Source organism: Sinocyclocheilus grahami, unplaced genomic scaffold, assembly GCF_001515645.1.
Source record: "Sinocyclocheilus grahami isolate Dianchi unplaced genomic scaffold, SAMN03320097.WGS_v1.1 scaffold35.1, whole genome shotgun sequence".
Classification (NCBI taxonomy): Eukaryota; Metazoa; Chordata; class Actinopteri; order Cypriniformes; family Cyprinidae; genus Sinocyclocheilus; species Sinocyclocheilus grahami.
In genome coordinates this window covers 90,662-116,454 of record NW_015505214.1, presented here as the reverse complement: position 1 = coordinate 116,454, position 25,793 = coordinate 90,662, and the positions used below count along the sequence as shown (strand labels likewise).

The following is a 25,793-nucleotide window of genomic DNA, read 5'->3' as shown; positions in this document are numbered from 1 at the left end:
AAAATACAGTAGCTATTACTTTTTTTTTTTTTTTTTAAAAATGGGAAAAAAAAAACCAAAAAAATGCAAATAAAAAAAAAATTATCTATTGTGAGATGCTAATTCAAAATGTGGAGAAAAAACTCAGAATTGCGAGTTTAGAAACTCACAATTGCAATATATAAACTTCCAATCTGAGAAAAAGTCTAAATTGTGAGATATAAACTCAGAAATCTGAGATAAAAAAAATAGCTATTTCTTTTTTTTTTTTTTTTAATGTGGCAGAAATAAACCAAAAAATGACCTACACTCATATGGGTTATATTTTTTAACCCCAAATGCTGGTTCATTGGGACATTTTTTATTATTTTTACCCAGGTGCTGGGTATTGACGGTTTTTGTTTTATTTATGTTAAACATAAATGTAATTAAATTTAATGTATGCTTAAAACAAGAGAAATGCACATCAAGGATACTTTCTCGAAAACAAGTCTTCATGTCATACGAAATTGTCCATTTAGGTACAGAGGATGTTTACATGTTTTTACTGGAAAACAAGACTGACATACTGATTAATGATTTGCGCTCTACTAAAAGAGAAGAGAAGAGAAGAGAAGAGAAGAGAAGAGAAGAGAAGAGAAGAGAAGAGAAGAGAAGAGAAGAGAAGAGAAGAGAAGAGAAGAGAAGAGAAGAGAAGAGAAGAGAAGAGAGAAGAGAAGAGAAGAAGAGAAGAGAAGAGAAGAGAAGAGAAGAGAAGAGAAAGTCTTGTCCATGGTGATGGGGGGTGTTCACACAGACTTCATGCTGACAAGAAGACAATTCAAGTCTGCCAGAGACGGCTAGAGTAAATGGCTGATATATTAGCATACAAACACACAGGCAAATACTCACACACATGCAAAAACACAAGCACAACTCAAAAAGTTGGGTCAAAATGACACAAAATCTTTCCCCGCATACCTAGAGAAGCAGTCATGCTGAAGTATTCCTCAACAGAGACTTATCCACAGAAGATAAGCTAAACTTGCCAGCCACTGCTGTGTTCTGATGCTCTTGCACTCTTACTTTGTCTCCCAGTGTCAGTCTTTCACGGCCCCAGTCTGTAACATCTACTTTGTCACTTATTCCACCTCATATTTTCTCTCTCTCTCTCACTCTCTCTTGTGCTGTCTGCTTCCCGGCACAAACACTGACCACGGGTGGCACGTCACACAGTTGCTGTTCTGTCCAACTCTGTCCCCTTCCCCTCTCTCTCTCTACTCGTTTGTGTCTAGCCTGAATGAAGTCATTGAGTTTTTGAGATTCTGTTAAACCCCAAATGGAAAACTACTTCATTCTTCCAGTAGGACTGTGCCACTGGTTGACTGACTCCAGCTTTGAGGAGGGAAGGAGGGAGGGAAGGGGGAGGGCTGAAGGAAAAGGAAGAGGGAGGACGACTGCCCCCAACTGGCATGAGGCAGAACGGCAGTGAAAGACCCCCATGGCTTCATTACCATATGAGTTCATGAGTGCTCTCCTGCCTTTGATAGGCCATTCAAGCATTGTTCTCCGCAGACTCCCACAGTCTGTTTCACCTAAGCAAACGGTAGCACCGGGGTCAGGGGTGAGGATGGCCTTCTATGGACACCATTATGCTCTCCACCATGTGCTGCTGCTCGCAACATCTGCTTCTATGCAAAAACAGACATTTTCTTAAGCATTATTTCTTAAGCAGTGTTTTGGTCATCATTCTCTTAGCCTGAGAAGCAACATTCACAAGATACTTATTTTCAGAGAAATTATCTTGAATGCGTGTATTTTGACTTAGTTGATTTTGATATTTGACTTTTCTTTGGCAGATTATTTCACTTAAATAATGATGTAATTTTATGATTTTTTTTATTAAAATAAATTAACAGAATCAGCTTGGGGGGGGGGGAAATAAAAAATAAAATAAAAACAAAACAAAACAAAACAAAACAAAAAACTGGTGGTCCCAGACTTTTATTTATCTCATTAAAAAAAGTTCCCATATTTTTTTACAATACCGTTCAAACATTTGGGGTCAATAAGATTTTAGCAAGGATGCATTAAATTGAATCCTGAAAAAATGTATTATGGTTTCCACAAAACTATTAAGCAACACAACTGTTTCCATCATTGATAATAATGAGAAACGTTTCTTGAGCACCACATTAGCATATAGAATAATTAGAATAATTTCTATAGGATCATGTGACACTGAAGACTGGAGTAATGGCTGCTGAAAATTTAGCCTTGCCATAAATAAATTACATTTGAGGTTATATTAAAATAGAAAACTTTAAATTGCAATAATATTTTACAACATTACTGCAATTTTGATCAAATAAATTCAGCTTTGGTGAGAATAAGACACTTTTTTCAAAAACATAAAAAAAAAAACGTACCAACCCCAAACTTTTTAACAGTAGTGTATATAAAAATAAATAAATTAGTTGATAAAAAAAAAAAATGGACAAACTTCACAACTAATTTTAAAGGGGTCCTATTATGCTTTTTAAATTTTTTAATTTTAGTCAGTGTAGTGTGTATGTTTGGGCATAAAAAAGATCTACAAAGTTACAAATCTCAAAGTCCACTCCAAAGGGAGATATTTCGTTTTTTAAAAATACCTTTTCAAGAACGACAACGAACGGTTCGTTTGGACTACAGCGTTGTTTTCCGGGTTTTGTGATGTCACAAAGCGGCCCATTAGAATACTATTAAAATAATTCCCGCCTACAGAAATTCGAATGGTTGGGGGGTGGGGAGGGGCGAGCGAGGAATGCTTGGCTGGGTGCATCAGACCGATGACGAAGAAGAAGAAGAAGAAGAAGAAAAGTGCTGCTGTAGCGTCAAGTTTTCACAAGTTATTACTCATGCGCCTGAATAATTATGTATGTAAATATGGATGTTAAAATTATGAAAATGTTTTTATAATAAATTGCTGACAGTACAATACTGGACAATGATGTAATCTGCAGAGTTTTTTTTACTTTAATTATGAGACTACAGTGTTTCCCATACATTGATTTATTTATGGCGCACACCACAATATCAAAACTGACCGCCACAAATAGATATTCCAAAAGGCTTTGACTTCGTTAAATAAACATGAGCACTGCACATTTCAAAATAGAAAACCGGTGCGGGTGTTTTTATATCACTGTATTTCTGAAGGAAACCGACTGTCTTCAGAAAATTTTGTATGCCATTTTCATTTCATCTTGCATGTAATGTTTGATAAAGCAGCGTTTGTGAGCGGAGCGCTGCTTTCACTGTTGCCAACTCTCGCAAGACAAATAAGCAACCGAAGCTTCAAAAACAAGCCCACTATTTTTTGATTATTTATCATCAATATGATTTATTATCAATTATTTATTACCAATAAACGAGCCTGCAACATATTAAACTGAAACTACTCATTTATCTGAAAAGTAAAAACAGAAGTTATTTTACAAAAATCAAAGTGGGAACAAAACTCATCTCCAATCACCTGAGAGCAGAATAGGATTAGAGAGATGGAAAAGGAGAAGAACACAAGAGCTTCAAAGGGGAGCTGTAACATAGTCACATCTACCTGCCTCCAGTCCTCACCCGCGATGTGTGAAAACATTTAAAAAAAATTTATTGACAAGACCGAGGCTGTTAGAGCAAACATTTCTTTTTTTTCCCACTGATCCATCTGTTTCTACTGTGTGTCCTGCTGTCTTTGATCAGTTTGAGTTTGTATCCCTTGCATCTTTGCGAGAGATTATTGGTAAGATGAAACCATTTTCTTGTAGCCTGGACATTATTCCTCCTCAAATTCTAAAAAAGGCTTTTGAAACTATTGGATCCAAAATTCAATCTATTTTAAATAGCAGTCTTGCCTCGGGAGTGGTATCTCAGTCGTTTAAACATGCAATTGTAGAACCAGTGATCAAAAAACATAATTTGGATTCATCGGTCCTTGCACATTTTAGGCCCATTTCAAAACTCCCGTTTCTTTCCAAGATACTGGAGAAAGTTGTATTCACACAACTGTACTAATTTTTTAATTTACATAGTCTCCATGAGGTATTTCAGTCTGGTTTTAAATCCCTACACAGCACAGAGACAGCCCTATTGAAAGTTTTTAATGATCTGCTTCTTGCCACTGACTCGTGACTATGCTGTTCTTATGCTCTTAGATCTCATGGCTGCATTTGACACTGTAGACCATAACATCTTGATATCTCGTATGGAGCATTGTGTCGGCATTAAGGGTACTGTGCTGGAGTGGTTTCGATCATATTTGTCTGGCAGAAGCTTTTCTGTTCGCCTTGGGGATTTTATGTCCTCTTCTGCGTGTTTCTTGTGTGGGGTCCCCCAGGGCTCCATTTTGGGGCCTATTCTATTTTCTTTATATATATACTTCCTCTAGGATCCATTTTCAGGAAGTATAATATTTTGTTTCATTGTTATGCACATGATACACAATTATATCTGCCATTGAAACAAAAACATCCAAATTATATAGCGCCACTTTTGTGTTGCCTTGAGGAAATTAAAGCCTGGATGGTAGTATTTTTAAAAAAATTTAACGAGGATAAGACAGAAGTTATATTGTTTACTCCAGGGGGTGCCTGTGGGTCTCCTGACCTGGATTTAGGCGTTTTAAAACCATTTGTGAAGCCCTCTGTAAAAAACTTGGGTGTTTTAATGGATAATGATTTTAAACTGGATAAACAGATTAATTTGTTAATTAAATCTATTTTTTTCCAGCTGAGGCAACTTTCTAAGATTACATCTTTTCTGAGTTTCAAAGATTTTGAAAGAATTATACACATTTTTATTTCATCCCGTCTGTTTTATTTCATCTACTACTGTAATAGACTTTATGTAGGCATTAGTCAGGCCTCCCTCACCAGACTGCAGATGGTTCAGAATGCTGCAGCTCGTTTGCTAACGGGAACACAAAAGCGGGAACATATTACTCCCATTTTGGCCACTCTTCACTGGCTTCCTGTCCATTTTAGAATTGATTTTAATCTTAGTTTTTAAATCATTGAATGGTCTGGCACCGACATACCTCTCAGACTTAATACAGCCATAAGCTCTGTCGAGAGGACTTAGGTCCGCTGACCATTCATTGTTAGTTGTCCCTTATGTAAGGCTGAAGAGCAGGGGTGACCGTGCATTTGCAGTGGCGGGCCCTAGACTTTGGAATAATTTGCCTTTACATGTTAGAAAGGCCCAAACACTTACTGTTTTTAATTTTAGCTTAAAAACCTACTTCTATAGTATGGTGTTTAACACTGTGTGAGAGCTACTATTTTATTTTACATTATTCTATAATATTTCATAATATTTGTCATAGTGCCTTATTCATGCTTGTACAGCACTTTGGGCAACACATGTTGTTTCAAAAAGTGCTTTATAAATAAACTTTGACTTTGATGTATTTATAGCCTAATAAAATATATTCAAACCAAATGTATATACTGTTAATATTAGTATAAGCCTACTTGTTTTAATTAATATATTACAAAAACATTGTACAAATAAAAAATTACCTTAAAAGAAAGTCATCCCACTCCTCTATTACTACATTCATTGATCGCTTGGATTACAGCGTCACGCTCCTTCTTTTCTTGAACACGATTTTTCTTCAATGAGGGGGAGGAAGGAGTGGAATGTTTGATGAATTACGCTACAGCACTTATTCATAGGAGGAGCGTGGCCATGGGGACTTGGGGCAAAAATGCCACTACATTGGACAAAAATGCCTCTGCACAAACAAATCTGTTGTTAACAAAGTGAATATGAATAGACAGTGTCGATTGCGGCATTAAATTAAGATCTGCTCATGTTGCAACGTATTTCATTTTAGGCGTTTTTACAGTGTTGCTCATTTTAACCAATCGCCAACAATTCTGTTGAGCTTAGGAATGCAATGGCCAATCAGATGTGGTCAGATGAGTTATCATTGAAACTCATCAGTTTTGTTGAGTGCACTCAACAAAACTGACTGAATTCTGGACTCTTGCGAATTCTCTCATCATAAACAACAAAGTGCAGGTGTACTTGCAATGTAAGTAAGAGATTAATTTCACAGTGTATACAGCTTCAGTGATTACAAAGATAGTTTTGTTTTTTTGAGAGTGCTTAAACTCGCGATAGATCAATGATAGTGATAATGTCACTTTCTATATATAATTTATTCGCTGTTTGAATAACTGAGGAAAGTAAACGTTATATAATTATCAATTTCTAACGTTTTATTAAATTGTAATCACGTTAAATACAAATTCAGTCCCATTAAACATTTTATTTAGCCTACATGACACCCATGTCTGGTTCTTGCCTAAAAAGACGGGTTTATGATGTTTAATACATTTGGCTGCTTTTAGCCTTACCCTGGAGTTGGTTCACCCTCCGCCTATGCTTATATTATTGCACTAATTGGCCTTTAACTGTTAGCAGACAGAGTGTCAATAAATGCATTGGAGAATACGGCAAACATAAATGTAAAGAAACAAAGTTGCTTGTCAGATTTTCCTAACAAGCAATCATATTTTTTAAAATAAGCCAAAAAAAAACGCAGTCCACGACCCGGTATTTTTTCACGCAACTTTACAAAAAAAGAAGCCCAATGTCGCATATAATAAGCAGACTTGGCAAATGTGGCTGCTTTGTGTGCAGCAGTTACCGGGGAAACCTCGATCTCTACCATTCCAACAGCACCTCCTGCTGGCAGAGAATGAATTTGCATATATATGCCGCTATCTAAAACATGATTTAGCCCAAAAAAAACATTAACATTACCACTCTAATATGTCTTGCAATATCTGTGCGTGCAAAGGTTCTGCGCGATCCTCTTGTTCAATATTCTCTGGGTCTGAAACCAGCTCAAATTGATATGGTAATATAGACACCATCCTTAACTCTACCGGAGCAGACGGAACTTGCTGCTTTGGAAAGGGGCAGGGCAGTACTGAAACACCGTCTAAGCTGTTTGCCAGTCACAACGCATTGGGAAAGCTAACCAATCATATCACATTTCCTTTTTTGGAAGGCGGGCCTTCATCAAACCCGGAACTAATCGAGCCGTTTGTGCCATGCTGGGGAGAAAGGTATTGTAAAAATGTAAATTATGTGGAAAAATAATGCGTTTTTCGAACCACCAAGCATGAGAGCATGTTTTAGTACACCCCCAAAACAAAATCAAGACTTTGTAAAAGAGCATAATAGGACCCCTTTAACTATACATAGAAAAAATATTCATCTAAAGATTGTTATGAAAAAAATATTTTTCCTGTTCCTGCTTTATCAGACTGTAACGTCCCTGACATGACCTCCGCCACTGTAGCACACAAATTAATTTAAAGGGGCCGTGCTTTACCCTTCCTTCCCCATCAAATGTCTGTGTAAATATTTGCATTTGTCTGTCAGTAAGAGTTTGGCTGTGAGACCTTTTATTTTCTCCTGTTTATTTAGACACTAAAACATAAATGGTCTCACGTTACATAACCTCCAAATCTTCCCACATCAGGAAATTAAAATATACAAGACATCCTCCCCTCCTCTGGGCCAAACTTGCTGGAGGCCGGATGTGTTAAACGTTGTATAAAGAAACAAATCTTTTTCATTATCACTTTGTTCATTGTTTTCCATTTAAAATCATGTAATGCTGGAAATTGGACTATAAAACATTTAATGCTGTGACTGCAGTTTGTAGTTTGAGAATGTTTTTTATATCTATCAATGTATTTATTCTGTAAAAAGTAAAATATCTTTTGGATCTGTGAATCATGTTGTAATATAATGTGATATAACATGGTCTTCCTTGCTCTTCCAATCTATCATTATTCCCATGTTTTCCTGTGCCTCATTAAGATGTAATCAGGCAATAGTATTTCCCCATAATAGTTACATAACGAATGATTTTTTATGAGTGCAAAATAAATCTTTGGGTTTTTGCAAATGTGCTGATGTTTTTGACTATAATGATTTTGATATGAATTCAAAATTGAATTCAAATATGAATTTGACTACTAAATAAGGAAATCAAGAAATGACTGAAAGAATAGCATTTGTAAAGTGACAAGACTGCAATAATAACAGATGCTAGCATTGTCAAGGACTTGTGTGAGGGGGTTAAGATATGCATACAACTCTAGTTTAAACAAGTTCAAAGATGTTTTCTTTGCTTATAACTTCTAGAGAGAAATAGCTGGACAAGGATGAAACTTTCTAATGCACGTGTGCATTTTGTAGTGCACACTTTGGAAGGCTATGTGTTCAGCTGTACACATACAGTAAGAATTTGTGTCAAAACAAAGTACACTTTGGGTTTAATTCTAAGCACAGCTCTAGTTCCCAGAGCACTGACTGGCCAGGTTACAGGAAGTATGCATCCTGACCCAGAGGGCCACATCCTGTAGCAGAGTTATTTTGAGCAGAACAGAATTTGCGACAGCAGCAAGACAGACATTGCTACAGGGGACCTTTTTTAAAGATCACATTTGTGTGAGATACAGTTGGATACTTTCCTGACTAGATCAACCAAAGACGCACACAAATTGATATCCACACACATTCTTGTCCTCTCATGTAGATATAAATATGATTTTGCTACTGTAGATACATTATAAAAGGAAGTAGCATAAGGATGTAGCCACTGTGGCAGTTGATTACCTTGCCATATTGGATAGTTCATGTAGTTTCTACTGGCTTGAGAACCAGGTCCTGAAGGGATTGTGTCATGTCCACTCTTCACTATGAGGAGAAAAAGACAATTAAATACATTAAGCAGTGGTGTGCCACAGGGTTCTATTCTTGGACCATTTTTATTTTCGTTGTATGTCCATTAGACTACATTTTTCATAAATACAACATTTTTTATCATTTATATGCTGATGATACAAAACGATTGTATATATTGCACTCCAAGTGGGTCTTAATTGTTTCGTTCACTAGTACATTGCTTACACAAGGTTAAAGTCTCGTTGGCCAGTACATTTCTGCATCTTATCACTAATAAGGCACAGTGTGTTGTTGTTTATTGTTTTGCCAGGCTTCTGACCCATACAAAGAAGAGCAATAGTATTACTCCAGTTTTAGCGTCTTTACATTGGTTGCCTTTTTATTTTAGGATTCAGTTTAAGATTCTTTAAGATCAAAAAATGATAGGGCCTTTTCTGTTTTCTACTTCCCAACTATGTAATTATTTTCCAATTCATTTTTTTCTGACAATGGATGTGTTTAATTTGAGTATAAAGACATTTTAAAATTAAACGTCTTGGAGACGTTGCCACAGTTCTGGATTTAGTCTGTCTCAGTTTGTTCTGTTTCTTCATGTCATTCCAGACAGACTGGATGATGATGAGATCAGATCTCTGTGTGGAGCACTGGCTGTTGTCAGACTCCTTGTGCAAACAAAAATCTCACTGGATTATTACCAGGGGTGTGAAGTAACGAATTACAAATACTCACATTACAGTAATTAAGTAGTTTTTTTATCAGTAATTGTACTTTTTTGAGTAGTTTAAAAATTGTGCACTTTTACTTTAGTACATTTTAAGTGATGTATCGGTACTTTTACTCCGCTATTTTCCTCCGTTTGTGGTCGTTACATGTGGTCGATTTTTATCCATCAACGATTGGATTGAGAGTAATAGGTCTTGTGACTTTCGTCAAATCAAATTGTGCATAGAAAACTTTAACCGGCAACTGTTTATCATGGCTGCTGGAAGTGCATTCTTCAAGCATCAATTCAGTCGCATCTTCCTCTAACTTAATATGTTAAGGTAAATTTCGGATTTCTGCTTACTAAATGATTTGTATATATGCTTGCCTATCTACACGGCCTGAAATTTGGTGTGAGGTTGCGGGTATTTCATACAGTGTTAACTCCCACAATTGCCACGTTCGGTAAATTCCCACTCACTTATGAGACGCGTGATCTGCGCTGCCTTGTCTCTCTCTCGTGTGCGTTCTGCAGCAGTCATTTGGATAAGTCGTGTTGTTGCTTGTTCAACTTGTTGACTTTTGATGAGTTTGAGCACGTGATGCGCGCTGTGAAAAAGTGTGTTGGAAACACAAATTGAGGACCAATCTGCACCTTATTGATGCCCCGTGGCGTTAATATAGGCTACTGCATCTGTGCCAGCGCGTGTTGTAGGCTAATAAAACTGCAGCTCGTTAATAAAAGTTAATTTTATTTTTTTAATCCATTTCATGCATGCCTTCATTTAGCAAGTGCACTCGCGCATAAACAATTTTCAAGTTCAAAACTTTTTGTTCCATTCAGTTGTGGATGCTGCTGAGTCACCGAGACCGCCGCGTCTCAGCAAAGAGACATGCGTGTATGTGTGTGTGTGTGTGTGTTTTCCTTCGAAAAAGTTTCCCCAGAAATACTTATTATGCTATTTAATGCATTTTTCCTGACAAATTGTATTATCAGCATAACAATTCGAGTAAATGTGTAAAAGGTATGGCATGATGCCATCCTTCTAGAACAATGTGCATTTATGTTAAAATTGTAACAAATTATCAAGTTTAGTTATTTTTATTTCTTTATTGCAAAACGCTCAAACTGGCACCATTCTGGTGAGAAATGGGCTCTAATTTTAACCCATATCATGGTGTGTGATGCTGAACTATGAGTTTCTAAAGGTGTTTGTATTTGCACTGTTCTAAACATTAATATTTTATGTGCAACAACAGCATGCTGTCTCAGTGGCCTTACACATGATTTTAAATCTATTTTTTCAAACTTTATGATTTAAATGGGGATGATTGTACTGAGAATAACTTTCATCTTTTATTCGACTGAATACTGTTTCCGTGCTGTTTTGATGTATTTTAAAGAGTTGTCAGTCAAAATTAAACTGATAGATACTCTTCATTCTTTATGACAAACAAGATAATGTGAATTACAGAATGTACAATGTTTAAAAAAAAAAGTATAAATTGCGGTGTACAGCGTTTATTATGAAGGGGTAGAATCCACCGCTCAGTACTCACTACTCAATACTCATGAGTACTTTTAAATAGGCTACTCTTTTACTCTTACTCAAGTAGTTTTACTCTACTCACACTACATTTTTTGGAAGGTAATGGTACTTTTACTTGAGTATATTTTTTCAGTACTCTTTCCACCACTGATTATTACAATTAATAGCAAAATGAATGTTTGGAAATGTAAACTGATATTTCCTACCAACACACTACAGCAAAACATAGAAAAAACTAAATTGAAAGCGTTTTTAGCTGGTGAAAATTCTAGTGTTCTAATCATTTTGGCCACCACTGTATTTTCATAAATGACCACACAAGGGCACTATAATAGTAAACTAGGGCTGAGCGATAATTATTGCACGATATAGATTTCCTCAATAAACAATAACAAGAAGTTTGATAAATGTTTGATATAATGCAGCAAAGGCGGAACAAAAGAGCGCTAGTCTTTTGAAGTTCAAACAGCGGCGTGGCGCGAGCTTCACTAGAGCAGATGTGTTCACTCGCTGATGAGTCTCGCTCATGCGACACAGAACTATGGGAAGCCAAACAACCCAAAAGTAGGATGAAACAGCGTGGTATTACAGTGTCCGCGCCGCGCTGACCTGTCATCGGCGCGGCTCAATGGACCGAGCTGCGCGACCGACTCGACAGCGCAGAGAGGACGTGTTTACTAGCGCCACCGAGCTGACAGCGCGGCGCTGATCAGTTACAACAGTGCAGCGCGAACATTACTCTCCGCAGAAGTTCATGCTTTTTTCCTGTACATAACATAATGAAGAGTTATTACATTTCTTTTGCTTATTATCTTTCATATTACTACATGTAAACAGTAGTGTTAGCTACTTTGAAGCATGTATAGCCTATATTTAGTAGTCACATTCACAGCAGAAACTTCCATTATCCTCTTAGAATTAGTGTTTCGTTCATCAAGGCATATTTTAAGTACATTTTACATTTAAGGATATTTATGTAACTGTAGCATATGATTATACTAGAAAAAAAAGAGTAAAATGTACTGACTTTTCTGTCAGGACATACATTTTCCCTTATGGAAATACAGAAATTAACAATGGTTTTACTATAGTAAAAGTGCAGTAACCATGGATTGATTGTCATTTTTTTAGCTCACAGTTTAACTACAAATATATGGTTAAAAGGTTAGTGTAATAAAATCATGGTTAATTTTAATGTGTTTTCCGATAAACCTAAAACACAATGCAGTGCAAAATTCAAAATACATCATATTGAATTTACATACACTGTCCCTAATTTTTAAAGAGTTTTTTTTAATTAATTAAAATGTATTTATTTAATTTGGAGTGTAGAGAAAAGCCTTACAAACTGTATCCATTATATAAAATTGCAATGTTAAAGTTAAATAACAACGTTCCCTTTACTAGAGACAACAAAAATCCCATATATATATATACTAGGCTATTTAATAATAGTTCAAATTTAAAATGGGCAATATTGTGCTGAATGTAGAACTTGACGACAACAACAATAATAACTAAGTACAAAATAAAAAAATATATATACTAGAAGCTGGGTGTGCTCCTCAAGAGGACTATGGTATTGTAAATTTATTAAAGTCTTATATATTTTAGATTTGCAGTTTTTCAAAGTACAACTGTTGACATGTAGTAGAAAGGTAAGCAAAAGAAATGTAATAACTTAATACTGATCTTCATTATGTTATGTGCAGGAAAAAAACCACAAACTTCTGCAGAGAGTAATGTACGCGCTGCGCTGTTGTAACTGATCAGCGCCGCACTGTCAGCTCGTTGGCGCTAGTAAACACGTCATCTCTGCGCTGTTGAGTCGGTCGCGCAGCTCGGTCCATTGAGCCGCGCCGATGACAGGTCAGCGCGGCGCGAACAATGTAATACCGCGCCGTTTCATCCCACTTTTGGGTTGTTTGGCTTTCCATACAGAACAGCGCTGTGAAATCCAGTGTGACGATCTTGAATTCAGCGAGGAACACAAATAACTCCGTTTACACGCAGATGCAACAGCGCTGACAAACATCAGAAACACTGTGCGCATCGATACAGTCAGAAGACTTTTTCATCTACAAATCGCCATCATTTACCATGGATTTACTGTAGTAGCACTAACTACACCATGGTATTGTGTCAGAAATGTGGGTATTCGTGTCGAATTTGATTAATATATTTTTTAATATAGACATGTATTAAATATATTGAAGGAGGAGTAATGGAATATAATTACAGTATTTTTTTGTTATTAAGCTATAGCATTTATAAATGTATTTAGACTACTGTTTCTCATAAATACCTAAAAGCCATATTACATTTTTACCATGGTATTGAGGTGCTACATTTGTGGTTTTAACTGTGATTATCATGATCTAGATGTATGTTATGGAAGACCAATGATTAAAAAAAACACCTTAAACAGTCAGAATAATTAAATTTCACCATATAAAAATGAGATTGCTACAATTTTTACAGACATTACTGATTTTGATAATGAACATAAATCTACATCTGCATCCTAACTAAAGCTACTATCAAATGTGTATTTCTAAAAGACAAAAAAAAATGCTAATTAAATGTTAATTAAAATGTATTTAATATTATCAGGCAACACAAACTTGTTTCTTGATTTGAAACAATATTACTCATTACTAGAAAATGCAGAACTAAAAAATATTTTTTTTCTATTAAGATATTTATTTTGTTAAGGAAAAATGACTGGAGAAGTGTAAAGAAATAAAAAAGTGTTTGTCGAAGTGTTCTGACCATAAAGAATAGTTGAAAACCGCAATTAACCATCTGGTTTTTACAACTTTCACATTGGAGCAAAAATCTGCCTTTAAACGTGAAAGAAATACAAATTTTACATTTATCGTATTTTTTGGCCATATCGCCCAGCCCTAATAGTAACAGAGCTTAGTAAGACAGTGAAAGGACATAACATAATGAAGAGTTATTACATTTCTTTTGCTTATTATCTTTCATATTACTACATGTAAACAGTAGTGTTAGCTACTTTGAAGCATGTATAGCCTATATTTAGTAGTCACATTCACAGCAGAAACTTCCATTATCCTCTTAGAATTAGAGTTTCGTTCATCAAGGCATATTTTAAGTACATTTTACATTTAAGGATATTTATGTAACTGTAGCATATGATTATACTAGAAAAAAAAGAGTAAAATGTACTGACTTTTCTGTCAGGACATACATTTTCCCTTATGGAAATACAGAAATTAACAATGGTTTTACTATAGTAAAAGTGCAGTAACCATGGATTGATTGTCATTTTTTTAGCTCACAGTTTAACTACAAATATATGGTTAAAAGGTTAGTGTAATAAAATCATGGTTAATTTTAATGTGTTTTCCGATAAACCTAAAACACAATGCAGTGCAAAATTCAAAATACATCATATTGAATTTACATACACTGTCCCTAATTTTTAAAGAGTTTTTTTTAATTAATTAAAATGTATTTATTTAATTTGGAGTGTAGAGAAAAGCCTTACAAACTGTATCCATTATATAAAATTGCAATGTTAAAGTTAAATAACAACGTTCCCTTTACTAGAGACAACAAAAATCCCATATATATATATACTAGGCTATTTAATAATAGTTCAAATTTAAAATGGGCAATATTGTGCTGAATGTAGAACTTGACGACAACAACAATAATAACTAAGTACAAAATAAAAAAATATATATACTAGAAGCTGGGTGTGCTCCTCAAGAGGACTATGGTATTGTAAATTTATTAAAGTCTTATATATTTTATATTTGCAGTTTTTCAAAGTACAACTGTTGACATGTAGTAGAAAGGTAAGCAAAAGAAATGTAATAACTTAATACTGATCTTCATTATGTTATGTGCAGGAAAAAAACCACAAACTTCTGCAGAGAGTAATGTACGCGCTGCGCTGTTGTAACTGATCAGCGCCGCACTGTCAGCTCGTTGGCGCTAGTAAACACGTCATCTCTGCGCTGTTGAGTCGGTCGCGCAGCTCGGTCCATTGAGCCGCGCCGATGACAGGTCAGCGCGGCGCGAACAATGTAATACCGCGCCGTTTCATCCCACTTTTGGGTTGTTTGGCTTTCCATACAGAACAGCGCTGTGAAATCCAGTGTGACGATCTTGAATTCAGCGAGGAACACAAATAACTCCGTTTACACGCAGATGCAACAGCGCTGACAAACATCAGAAACACTGTGCGCATCGATACAGTCAGAAGACTTTTTCATCTACAAATCGCCATCATTTACCATGGATTTACTGTAGTAGCACTAACTACACCATGGTATTGTGTCAGAAATGTGGGTATTCGTGTCGAATTTGATTAATATATTTTTTAATATAGACATGTATTAAATATATTGAAGGAGGAGTAATGGAATATAATTACAGTATTTTTTTGTTATTAAGCTATAGCATTTATAAATGTATTTAGACTACTGTTTCTCATAAATACCTAAAAGCCATATTACATTTTTACCATGGTATTGAGGTGCTACATTTGTGGTTTTAACTGTGATTATCATGATCTAGATGTATGTTATGGAAGACCAATGATTAAAAAAAACACCTTAAACAGTCAGAATAATTAAATTTCACCATATAAAAATGAGATTGCTACAATTTTTACAGACATTACTGATTTTGATAATGAACATAAATCTACATCTGCATCCTAACTAAAGCTACTATCAAATGTGTATTTCTAAAAGACAAAAAAAATGCTAATTAAATGTTAATTAAAATGTATTTAATATTATCAGGCAACACAAACTTGTTTCTTGATTTGAAACAATATTACTCATTACTAGAAAATGCAGAACTAAAAAATATTTTTTTTCTATTAAGATATTTATTTTGTTAAGGAAAAATGACTGGAGAAGTGTAAAGAAATAAAAAAGTGTTTGTCGAAGTGTTCTGACCATAAAGAATAGTTGAAAACCGCAATTAACCATCTGGTTTTTACAACTTTCACATTGGAGCAAAAATCTGCCTTTAAACGTGAAAGAAATACAAATTTTACATTTATCGTATTTTTTGGCCATATCGCCCAGCCCTAATAGTAACAGAGCTTAGTAAGACAGTGAAAGGCTTACTCACATAACAAACATCAAGTACAGTGTCGGTCTTACCATATGGAGTGGGGGGTGTCACAGGAAATGCCGGTGTGGGTGGAACTTGATTAAGACCCACAGACAGTGGACTGTCAACCTCTGTAGGAAGGTCACCAATGTCAACAGCGTCAGTGTGATATAGACCTCGCTGAAATAGACAAAAACATATTAGGCATTGTTGTAGCAATGTTCCGGGTTCAATACAAGTTCAACTTGTATTTTAGTTGACATTGGGCAAAAATGTGCACAGGGTTAGTAAGCAATTTTATCGCACTAGTCTCCAGTTAAATATTGAATGTTTAAGTTTTGAGGCTGTACAGTTATGAGGCTATTTTTGAATTTGTACCGATGGCGTTCCAAAGACGAATCTCTGGTTGTTCTGCATTCCATCACCACCCGCCTTTCGCAGCACAGAGTATTCAGAGACATCACTGAGCTGTTTCTGCCTCCAACCTGTACAGACAGAGACACTGAATTCACTGTTGATATTCAGATCACAATTATGACAGATCACATTTAACTGTGACTGGTCATTCAGATCTGAAATAGGAGGATCTCACTCTTATTTATAATTTTCTAACATCAAACAAACAGCAGGAACTAAAATAGCATGCTCTCAAACAAAACTTGTTTAGATGAGATCCATGAGGAGAAGTTTATGACCTTACATAAACAAGAGCCATTGACTTCAGGGCTGTGTTAGATTACATTCCACAAAAACATTAAAATAAATAACAACAACAAAATAAAAAATTAAATAATAATAATATTATTAATAGTAGTAGTAAAATAAAAAACAAACTAATTAATATTATAAATAAAATGTAATACATTTTTATAAAATTTTATAAATAATTTTTTTTATAAAGTAAATAAATAAATACATTCACAAGATTTTTGATCTTGAGGATTTTGATACATTGGGTCACATTTTCTGAGACCTTCTGCTTTGAATACTTTTATTTTAAACAATTTTATCCATTACAAATGATATTATAATAGTTTGACTAAAAAGTTTAATTTCAAAATATCTTATTATTTAGTTTCTGTCTTTTGCTTTAATGACAGCACCACTCAAGATACATGAAAACATATTCTCCAGCATGATTCTCCAAAGATCATTTTGAGCCTCGATGAGCTTCAAAAACATCTGACATTCTATACAAAGAATCACATGATCAATGACACAAATTTTCTTATTTGAGTAGAGACCTAAAAAAAAGTTAATTTGACATTTTATATTTAAATAATAAAAAAAAATCCCATATTATCAGTGTGGTCTTGGAATTTTGAATCCCGGTTTTTCATAATGATTATAAAAACATGGTAATAATTCATTACAAATGGACAACAGTAGAAACTCTGTTAACTATCACTGTACAGACAAACAAAATCCTTGAGACTCAACGATGGGGAAAGGCAACATGTTTTGTGTGTCAGTAGACGCTCACTTCAAAGGCATTCCTCAGCCCTTACACCATTTGTATTCAAACACACACACCACAGGGCATATATCTGGTGACATACTACAGTAATAATAACACTCTGCATAGATTTCTGTTCAGCAGGATGAACTCTCCACTCTACTCAAAGACTCTTCATTCCAGGTGTCAGAGTTGCTCTGACATGGGCTGATCCAGTAAGAAAGGATCTTGGGATCTTATAACAGAATAGGCAGGGGGCATATATGCAAGGCAGGGGACACATTTCAAAAGCAACAAGACCCGCTCAGTATGCCGAGGTCAAAGGAGACAGAGTATTGAGTTCATGCAGACTGCATCACAGATGTGTTTGGTAAAACCAGCAGTCAATATAACATTATGAAGGAGTAACTTAATGGTTGTCAAAGGCATTGTTATTACACTGCTAGAAATATGAGTATGTCCATTTTTAAACTAAAAGGCAGCTTAGAGGTCACATTTACACTATGCCAGCCCATAGGCGGAGTTCGGGGTGGGGGCACTGCCCCCCAAAAAATATAAAAATGAAAGAATTCACATTTTCTCATTTTATTTGTATTATCTTGTTATTTTAGTGCTTAGAATAAGTAAGTTTTGGGCTAAAATAATTATTTAAGCCCCATATCCTCGCGAGTCGCGACTCATGATTCTCAACTTGAGAGGACATGAGAGGACTCTCTTTTTGTTATTTTCCCACTTTAGCAAGTTAAAAAATATTTGTTGTTTTTTTTATAAACCCGCTAATAAAAATGTGGTGGACTGAGTCATTTCTGGCTGAATTGGACAGGCGATTTGAAGCGATGGCCTTGAGTGTGTGATGCAGTATTCAGTTTAAGCACGCAAGCTTTAAGATTCACCCTCGGCTTGTGACAGCTGAAGTGGATCTTGTGAAATGTGCGATCGCATCGCCGATTACTCTTGAGAAACGTAAAGATGAAGTAGGCTACGGAAGGACACATATTCAAACTTTTTCAGACTACTGCAGTTCGCACTCACGCTGCCCATTGGTTCGGCTTAGTGGTGGTGTGCGATATGACGATTTTTGATCGTGGACGATAAAAATGTCTCCACGATCTGCTTTTGAAGAAATATTGTAGTATCGTCCTACAGTGCAGTCAGCTGCAGTTCTGGCGCCTCTGTCTCAATCTCAATATACTGTAGGCTACAACGCGACATATATTCACATCAGTGTTAACTCAAGTGTAGAGGACATTGCACTTATTCGCAGTCACAAAAGTACATTATTTGCATCTGCTTTAGAGCTGTTAAACATTTAATTCACGCGCTGTTCTGATGTGTGCTTTTTCTGAGGGGGTATACAGCTGAAGCACGTGCACTAAAAAGCCTATCAAACAGCTCCTGATTACTGGACTAAGGCTACGTCCACACAAAACCAGAACTTTCCCTATCCGATCTTTTTTTTCTCTTGGTCTCAAGAAATATCTGCCTCCACACGAAACCACGAAACCGACACAAACCGATGTAGTATACATGCCAGACCAGCATGTGGCGCTGTAATTCTGCCACAAAGATACACTAAAAGCAGAGAAGAAGACTTGGACTATGCTTATACAGCCAAATGCATCTCCATGTGGACGGGGCCTAAGTTTGCGCTAAAATACTAGCCTTGTCCAAATACCCACACTTGCGGTCTTTGCACTTGACCTCTTGACTACTTATATGACGTATTTCCTGTATTTTGCCCAAGTGTTAAAGTGAGCATAAAGACCACAAGTGTGTGTAGAACTTTTCATTACCTGATGGGACACACTTGTAGTGTTGTAAAAATGCAAGCGTTTACATAGCTTTATTTTAATTTTAATTTTAAATATTTAGCATTTTAAAATCAACTTCTAAATGTCTGTTCAGTAGTCCCATTAACATGACAGTTTTAATTTGTGGTGCTTCTAATTAAGTGATAAAAAACAGTTGCAAATGTTGTACAAAATAAATATCACCACTACTCATCTTTGCACTGATAAAACGTAAAAACTGTTTTTCTACCAAATTATATGCAATATCGAATTATTATATTAATATTTAACTTGCATTGGAAAGGTTTCCGTGACCTCTCGCGAGATCTCGGCAAAAAATCTCACGATTTATTTCCAGAACATGATGCATGATGGGATACACTAAGCCTCGAATAGCGCTCCGGAGCGGTATTCGAGATAGTGTGGATTTAGTGTGCGTTAAGGGCACTGCGCTTTGGCGTTTTTAAGACCTGGGACAGTCTTGTACACTTACTTCCTGTCACGCGCACGCGCTCTCAAGTGGCCAAGACCACAAGTGTGGGTATTTGGACAAGGGGACTGTCAAAACACACAAGGTTTACATAGGCCCCGTCCACACGGAGACGTGTTTAGCTGTATACGCATACATATTGTAATGTACAGGCGTTTCGTCCAGATGGATCCGGCGTTTTGGGAGAGTGAAACCGGGTCCCAGAGTGGATAAATCTGAAAATGCCACCCTTGCGTTTTCATGTGTACAGCAAATCCGTATATTTTCTGAAACAATGACGTCATCAGCCCACGTCTTGCCCCTAGTTAGACAAAGCTACGTCACGTAACAGCAACAAAAACATGAACAAACTGAACGATTGTCTTTTTATTAACTAACATTAACACAGATTAATAAATGTATTGTTCCATGTTCGTTTGTATACCGCGCGCAAAGTTTATGCGCATAGTCCAAGTCTTCTTCTCTGCTTTTAGTGTATCTTTGTTGCAGAATTGCTGTGCCACATGCTGGTCTGGGATGTATACTACATCGTTTTGTGTCAGTTTCTTGTGGACGCAGATATTTCTTGAGACGAGGTGAAAAAAAAGATTGGATAGGGAAAGCTCTGGCTTCGTGTGGACGTAGCCATAGACTCAGTTGGTTATGTCTAAAATGAAAGTAAACAGCTGAGAGAAATTCAGATACGTGCCTGTATATTAGATGCGTGCAGGTCTTAGGGACAGTACTAAACATGCTGCCGACTGTCATTAAAGGGATAGTTCACCCTAAAATTAAATTTCTGTCGTTATTTACTCACTCACATGCTGTGCCAAAACGGTATTTATTTCTTTATTGTGCTGAACACAAAAGAAGATATTTTGAAAAACGTGGGTAACCAAACAGTTGCTGGTCCACATTAAATTTGATAGTAGGAAAAATACTATGAAAGTCACTGGACCAGCAACTCTTTCACATTCTTCAAAATAACATTTAAGTTCAGCAGAAGAAAGAAACTCGTTTAGGTTTAAAACAACTTTTGAGTGAGTAAATGATGGTATAAAAAATAAAACACTGACAGAAATGACAGACAGATGACAGAATTTTTATTTTTGGGTGAACTATTCCTTTATTAATAAAACAAAACACAAAGAGAAAAATCACTCACTACTCTTGACTAAAGAACTTTAATACAGTTGCTTTGCTTTAATAATAATAATAATCATAATAATACATCTATATAGTGTTTTATTTTTATATTTGTTCATTCAATTTCTTGAATGCTCCTGCTGAATATTGTAGCTGAAAATAAAGCATTGTTTTATCTGTATATTATGTGTATTTAATGTAATGTGTATCTTTGTTCTTATTTTTTAATAACAAAGATTAAATAATGAAATCTTCACCCACCTTAGCCAAAAAATCCGCCATTCTTTTTTTATATTTTGTTACCTTGAAAGTCTTTATAATAGGAAAATTAGTTTGGCTGTAATGCTCAGACAACTAGCAAAATTGTAAAACCAACATGACAGAGAATCGTGATAAAATCGTGAATCGTGATATTATGAAAAAAATTATGATATGATATTTTTGCCATATCGCCCACCCCTAGTTCAGCTACATCAGAAAGTTTTTCCGTTATGAGGAGAATCTGGCTCGGATCTTCAGTGGCACAGGACAGATTCTCAGATCTTTCTTTACTGCACACAGAGAACAATTTGACTGAAAAAAACTATCAGAAGAGAAGAGATAGTGAAAGATAGACAGTGGCCATCTATGCAATTCGGAAAAAGAGGCGGCTTTTCTGCAGTAGGTATGTTTTTCTGGGGGTTTTTAATGTATTTTTAATGTTGAATATATGTTATATACATATATGAAATGTAGAACATATAAAAAAGTGTTTGTGGCTCGTCTGCCAGTGGGTGCCCCCCAAGCATAAAAGTTAAACTCCGCCTATACTAGACCTGGATGTTTACATATTCAAACACAGTCACACACACACACACACACACACACACAAATGAAAGGCAGGACTTTATTTTCTTTAGCAAACCTGTCAGGAGCTGCACATAGAGGACCATTGTATGTTACTTGTGTGCATTTATTAACATAAACTAGGCCCCTGCCAACAGAAACCACAAACATTAATTTAAAAAGTCACTAGACTGAGGGCTCAGACATTAAGTGGTGAACAAGGCAAAACTGCCACTGAAAGCACCAAACATTCCACATGTATTTGAAATGTGATACATATGCATCTATACATACACACAGTACCATTCTAAGATTTTGGTTCGGTAAGATTTGGTGATGATGTTTTGAAAGAATTTATCAGGATTATTTGATTTATAGAAAGTTTAAAAGAACAACATTTGCTTAAAATAGATATATTTGTAAGAGTATACATGTCTTTAAAGTAAATGTACAAATTTTGATGTTTCGATGAAATTAGGAATTTAATGAAAAAATGTGTTCGACCCCCAACTTTTGAACTGTAGAGTATATAAAATAAACAAATTGTTGTTTGCCTTATGATATCTATTTACAGTTACCCATGTATTTGATATGAATTTGATTTTACAGTCATAATAATGAAAGTATGAGCATAGTATAGTCTACAGAATATAAGTTATAAAATCAAAAAGGTAAAAATATTGCGAATAAAATAAAGATAAAAGTTTGTGAACTCTTACAAAATGTACATTGACAATACCATGGTACTGTGATGGTCTCAGATATTAATACCATGGTACTTTTAATATTTATAGTGTTACACGCAATGCTTGCTATATTCATATACTGTGACATTTATATGATACACCAGGGTATTTCAAAGAATATCACAGTATTTTGTCCAAAAACATAACTAGAATGATTTGGTGGATTGCTGGCCAGTTGGAATCATTAAATTGATTCAGGACTGATGAATGTATCAGGATTTGCTCTTACCTGACTGGAGGGATTTGGCCCTTCCAACCGAATGCGTCTTTCCATTGGTCTGAAGGGAGGCCGAGCGGGTCATGTGACTCCTTGCCTGTGTGGGGATTGGTTCAAAGTCAGGGTCAAGGTCCAGGATCAGCTGATTGAGCTGTTCGATTGACTGATCAACATCCAAAGCCAGTGTCGCAAACTCATCATCCTTGTCTGGCTCAGACTGCGTCTCCGGAAAGCCATTGTCTGGTAATGAAGGTTTGCTTGCACCTTTTTGGAGCTCCATCACCTCTCTGTGTTCCAGTCTGTCTGATGGAGTGTGCATGTAAGACGTGGACTGTTGCTGTTTTACCCATATATGTGTCTGATATCCAGAAGGTACTGAAGTGTGTGAGAGTGTGTTTGAGGAATTCACATCTCTAAATATGGCAGGAGGAGCTTCACTTTGACAATCTGATTGGACAGATTTCTGACATTCACCTGAAGACAAGCCAGACATTTCCTTTGAAGACAGTGTGTCTTTAGAGTCTAAAACAGCAGCATTCAGAGCGATGATGTCTTCGTCATCATCTATAATATCCGTCTCTCGTTCTATAAACATTGTTTGACCATTTAAATGACTGGAATGATCAAACGTAGCTTGATTGGCTTTAGGGTCACGTCTCGTGACGCCTGTAGAAGCTTGTTCCTCCTCCATTCTGAGCCCAGGGATCACTCTGGGGAGCTGGGGATGCTCCTCAGAGCCGTAGCTGATTGGGAGCCCCGAGGTTTGTCCTCCAGTCCACTGGGAGGAGCTGGAGAGTCCAGAGTCACTGCTCAGAGAGCGTGCGCCTTCTTTTTGCTTGGCTGTGGAAGAAAGAACGAAAACTTAGAATCAGTAGAGAATTAGTTGACCTCTACAATTTGGAATTAATTTAGGACTTGTGGTGCGTTCCAGTGCTCCTAAAAAGTTCATAGTTATGAGTTAAGAAGATGGAATTATTATGTCAGGTTTGTTCAAATCACTTTGAAAGGAGCAAAATGAAGCTAGAATATATAGCAAAGTTTTTTATTTCACTTTACTTCTACAAAATCATAAATAAAGAATATGTATTAGGTGTGCTTTTGCTTTTTTATGTTCTTACTAAATCTGTGAAGGTGCTGTAAACTAATTAGTTATATATTTATCAAAAATGTACAAAACCATCAAAATTGTCTACTATTGTATAATGCCATTTTTTACATTTTATTGTAAATAATCATTTCATACATTTCAGCAAATTTAACATCAAAACACATCCTGAATGTACGGTGTCCACCATGTTTTCTTACTGACATGCCCCTAACGTTTATTGTTTTTATGACATTGGGGTGGCATTTACAAGTTTACATAGATACAACCTTTTCAAATATAATTGATATATTTAGAAATATCTTTGTCTAGCCTACATAATTTATACTGACACCTGTTGGTGTGGATGAATCATGCAAAAGCAAAGTGCAGATTTTAGAGATTTTCCCAGTCGTATTTGGCATCCATGACCTCTGATATGTAAAAGTACTTCATTTCAAACAAGTTCGTTAAAATTACTACTCATTTCTTTATGTATAAAAATGTTAAAGTGTAAAAAGTTACCATGGTGAGTGTGACACATAAGTGTTGAAAACAAAGTCACACCTGTGGCCCCTTATCTTCACCCACTCCTACATTCAATTGTGTGTGTTATAGTAAATGTTAACACGCCTCTAACGAGTTGCAGACACCTTAGTCATCACACAAACACACAGGTACACAGACCTAGATATGTCTTTGTGTGGCCGTTGTGTGTGTTCTAGCGAAGACACATCAGTCAGCCGGCAGCAGCTGAACACAGATCGCAGCAGATAGCGTCATGTGTCATGACACACTCAGAGTCTCGCAGCAATGATCATGACTGATAACACATATCTACTGTTCAACATGAAGCCAGAAGGCAGCATCACACATGCAGGCTTGTACAAACACACGCAAACACTGATATTTAACATCACGCCACACTCTTTGATCATTTTTGACAAGAGTGCAGCAGAGATGATATGTTTTTATAGGTAAAACCCTAAAAACGAGTAAGCATTTTAGCACTTCCAGTTTTATCAATGGGTTTGAGTTTTTCTTTCTTCTTAAATTTTGCTGAAAATAAAGGTTTTGTTTAACACAATCTCAAGATATTCTCACATGACACAACATCCTACACCTTGTTGTGTTAGTCATGCTCTTACAAACTATTCTAACTCAAACTTTCAGGAAAAATACTTTTAAACAAACACTGAAAGAGTTGTCGGAAACTTAATGGTGGTGGCGCTGAAATCATGCGACCATGGTGTAGTTCTAGCCTATGTTTAGCTTTTACCTTCTGGTATTTAGGCTTCAAAATTCATTCAAGTTGTGTTGATTTGTGAAGATTAACATGATGATAAAAACGTCTATGAATCATAAACTTTTGTTGGTCACGGAGTTTATTTTCTGAAATAATCAAAAATCCAATGGAAAAATCCTATTGGGTTCTTGTTAAGAAAACCAGGGTGAAAATACGCCATCACTGCAGCACTCTACAGACACTATAGGTATATGTTATGTAAAAATGGTGTTTTGTCAACCAGAAATAATCCTATCACACATACAAAGTTTTTTACCCCTTAAACCAACCTTAGCACTAACCACACCACAAAACCTGTCGTTAACCTTAACCGTGTCACCTCAATAGTGACAAACGTGTTATGCAATACAATATGAACACATTAAGTATATTGTATATATTTTTTGATGCAAATACATGTTAAGTAAAGACACCTAATATAAACTGGGATTGATCACAATGGCAAAACTGGTTAGTATGCCAACTGGTGAAAAACACAGACCTTTGTAACTAAACCAGTAAAGCTTTCCTAGTCTCAAGAGACTGAAATCCAAATACCAGGCATGCATGATAAAACGCCACAGCTGGCAACTCTCTCACACACTCACACTCACACTCACACTCACACTCACACTCACACTCACACTCACACTCACACACACACTCACACACACACACACACACAGACACACAAACAACAACACACACACA

At 36.0% G+C, this 25,793-nt stretch overlaps 1 protein-coding gene across 6 annotated transcripts in view; it reads right to left on the bottom strand.

Moving 5' to 3' along the window:
• The window catches only part of LOC107581451 (tensin-3-like), a 62,223-nt gene that overhangs the window by 18,616 nt on the left and 17,814 nt on the right, over positions 1-25,793 (bottom strand). For all 6 annotated transcript variants that reach the window (XM_016267008.1, XM_016267011.1, XM_016267009.1 and 3 more), the window contains 4 exons: positions 22,726-23,553; positions 16,443-16,549; positions 16,115-16,244; positions 8,641-8,721 (listed from right to left, as the gene is read on the bottom strand). In XM_016267008.1, the coding sequence (XP_016122494.1) occupies positions 8,641-8,721; positions 16,115-16,244; positions 16,443-16,549; positions 22,726-23,553 (1,146 nt within the window). The remainder of the gene's footprint in view (positions 1-8,640; positions 8,722-16,114; positions 16,245-16,442; positions 16,550-22,725; positions 23,554-25,793) is intronic.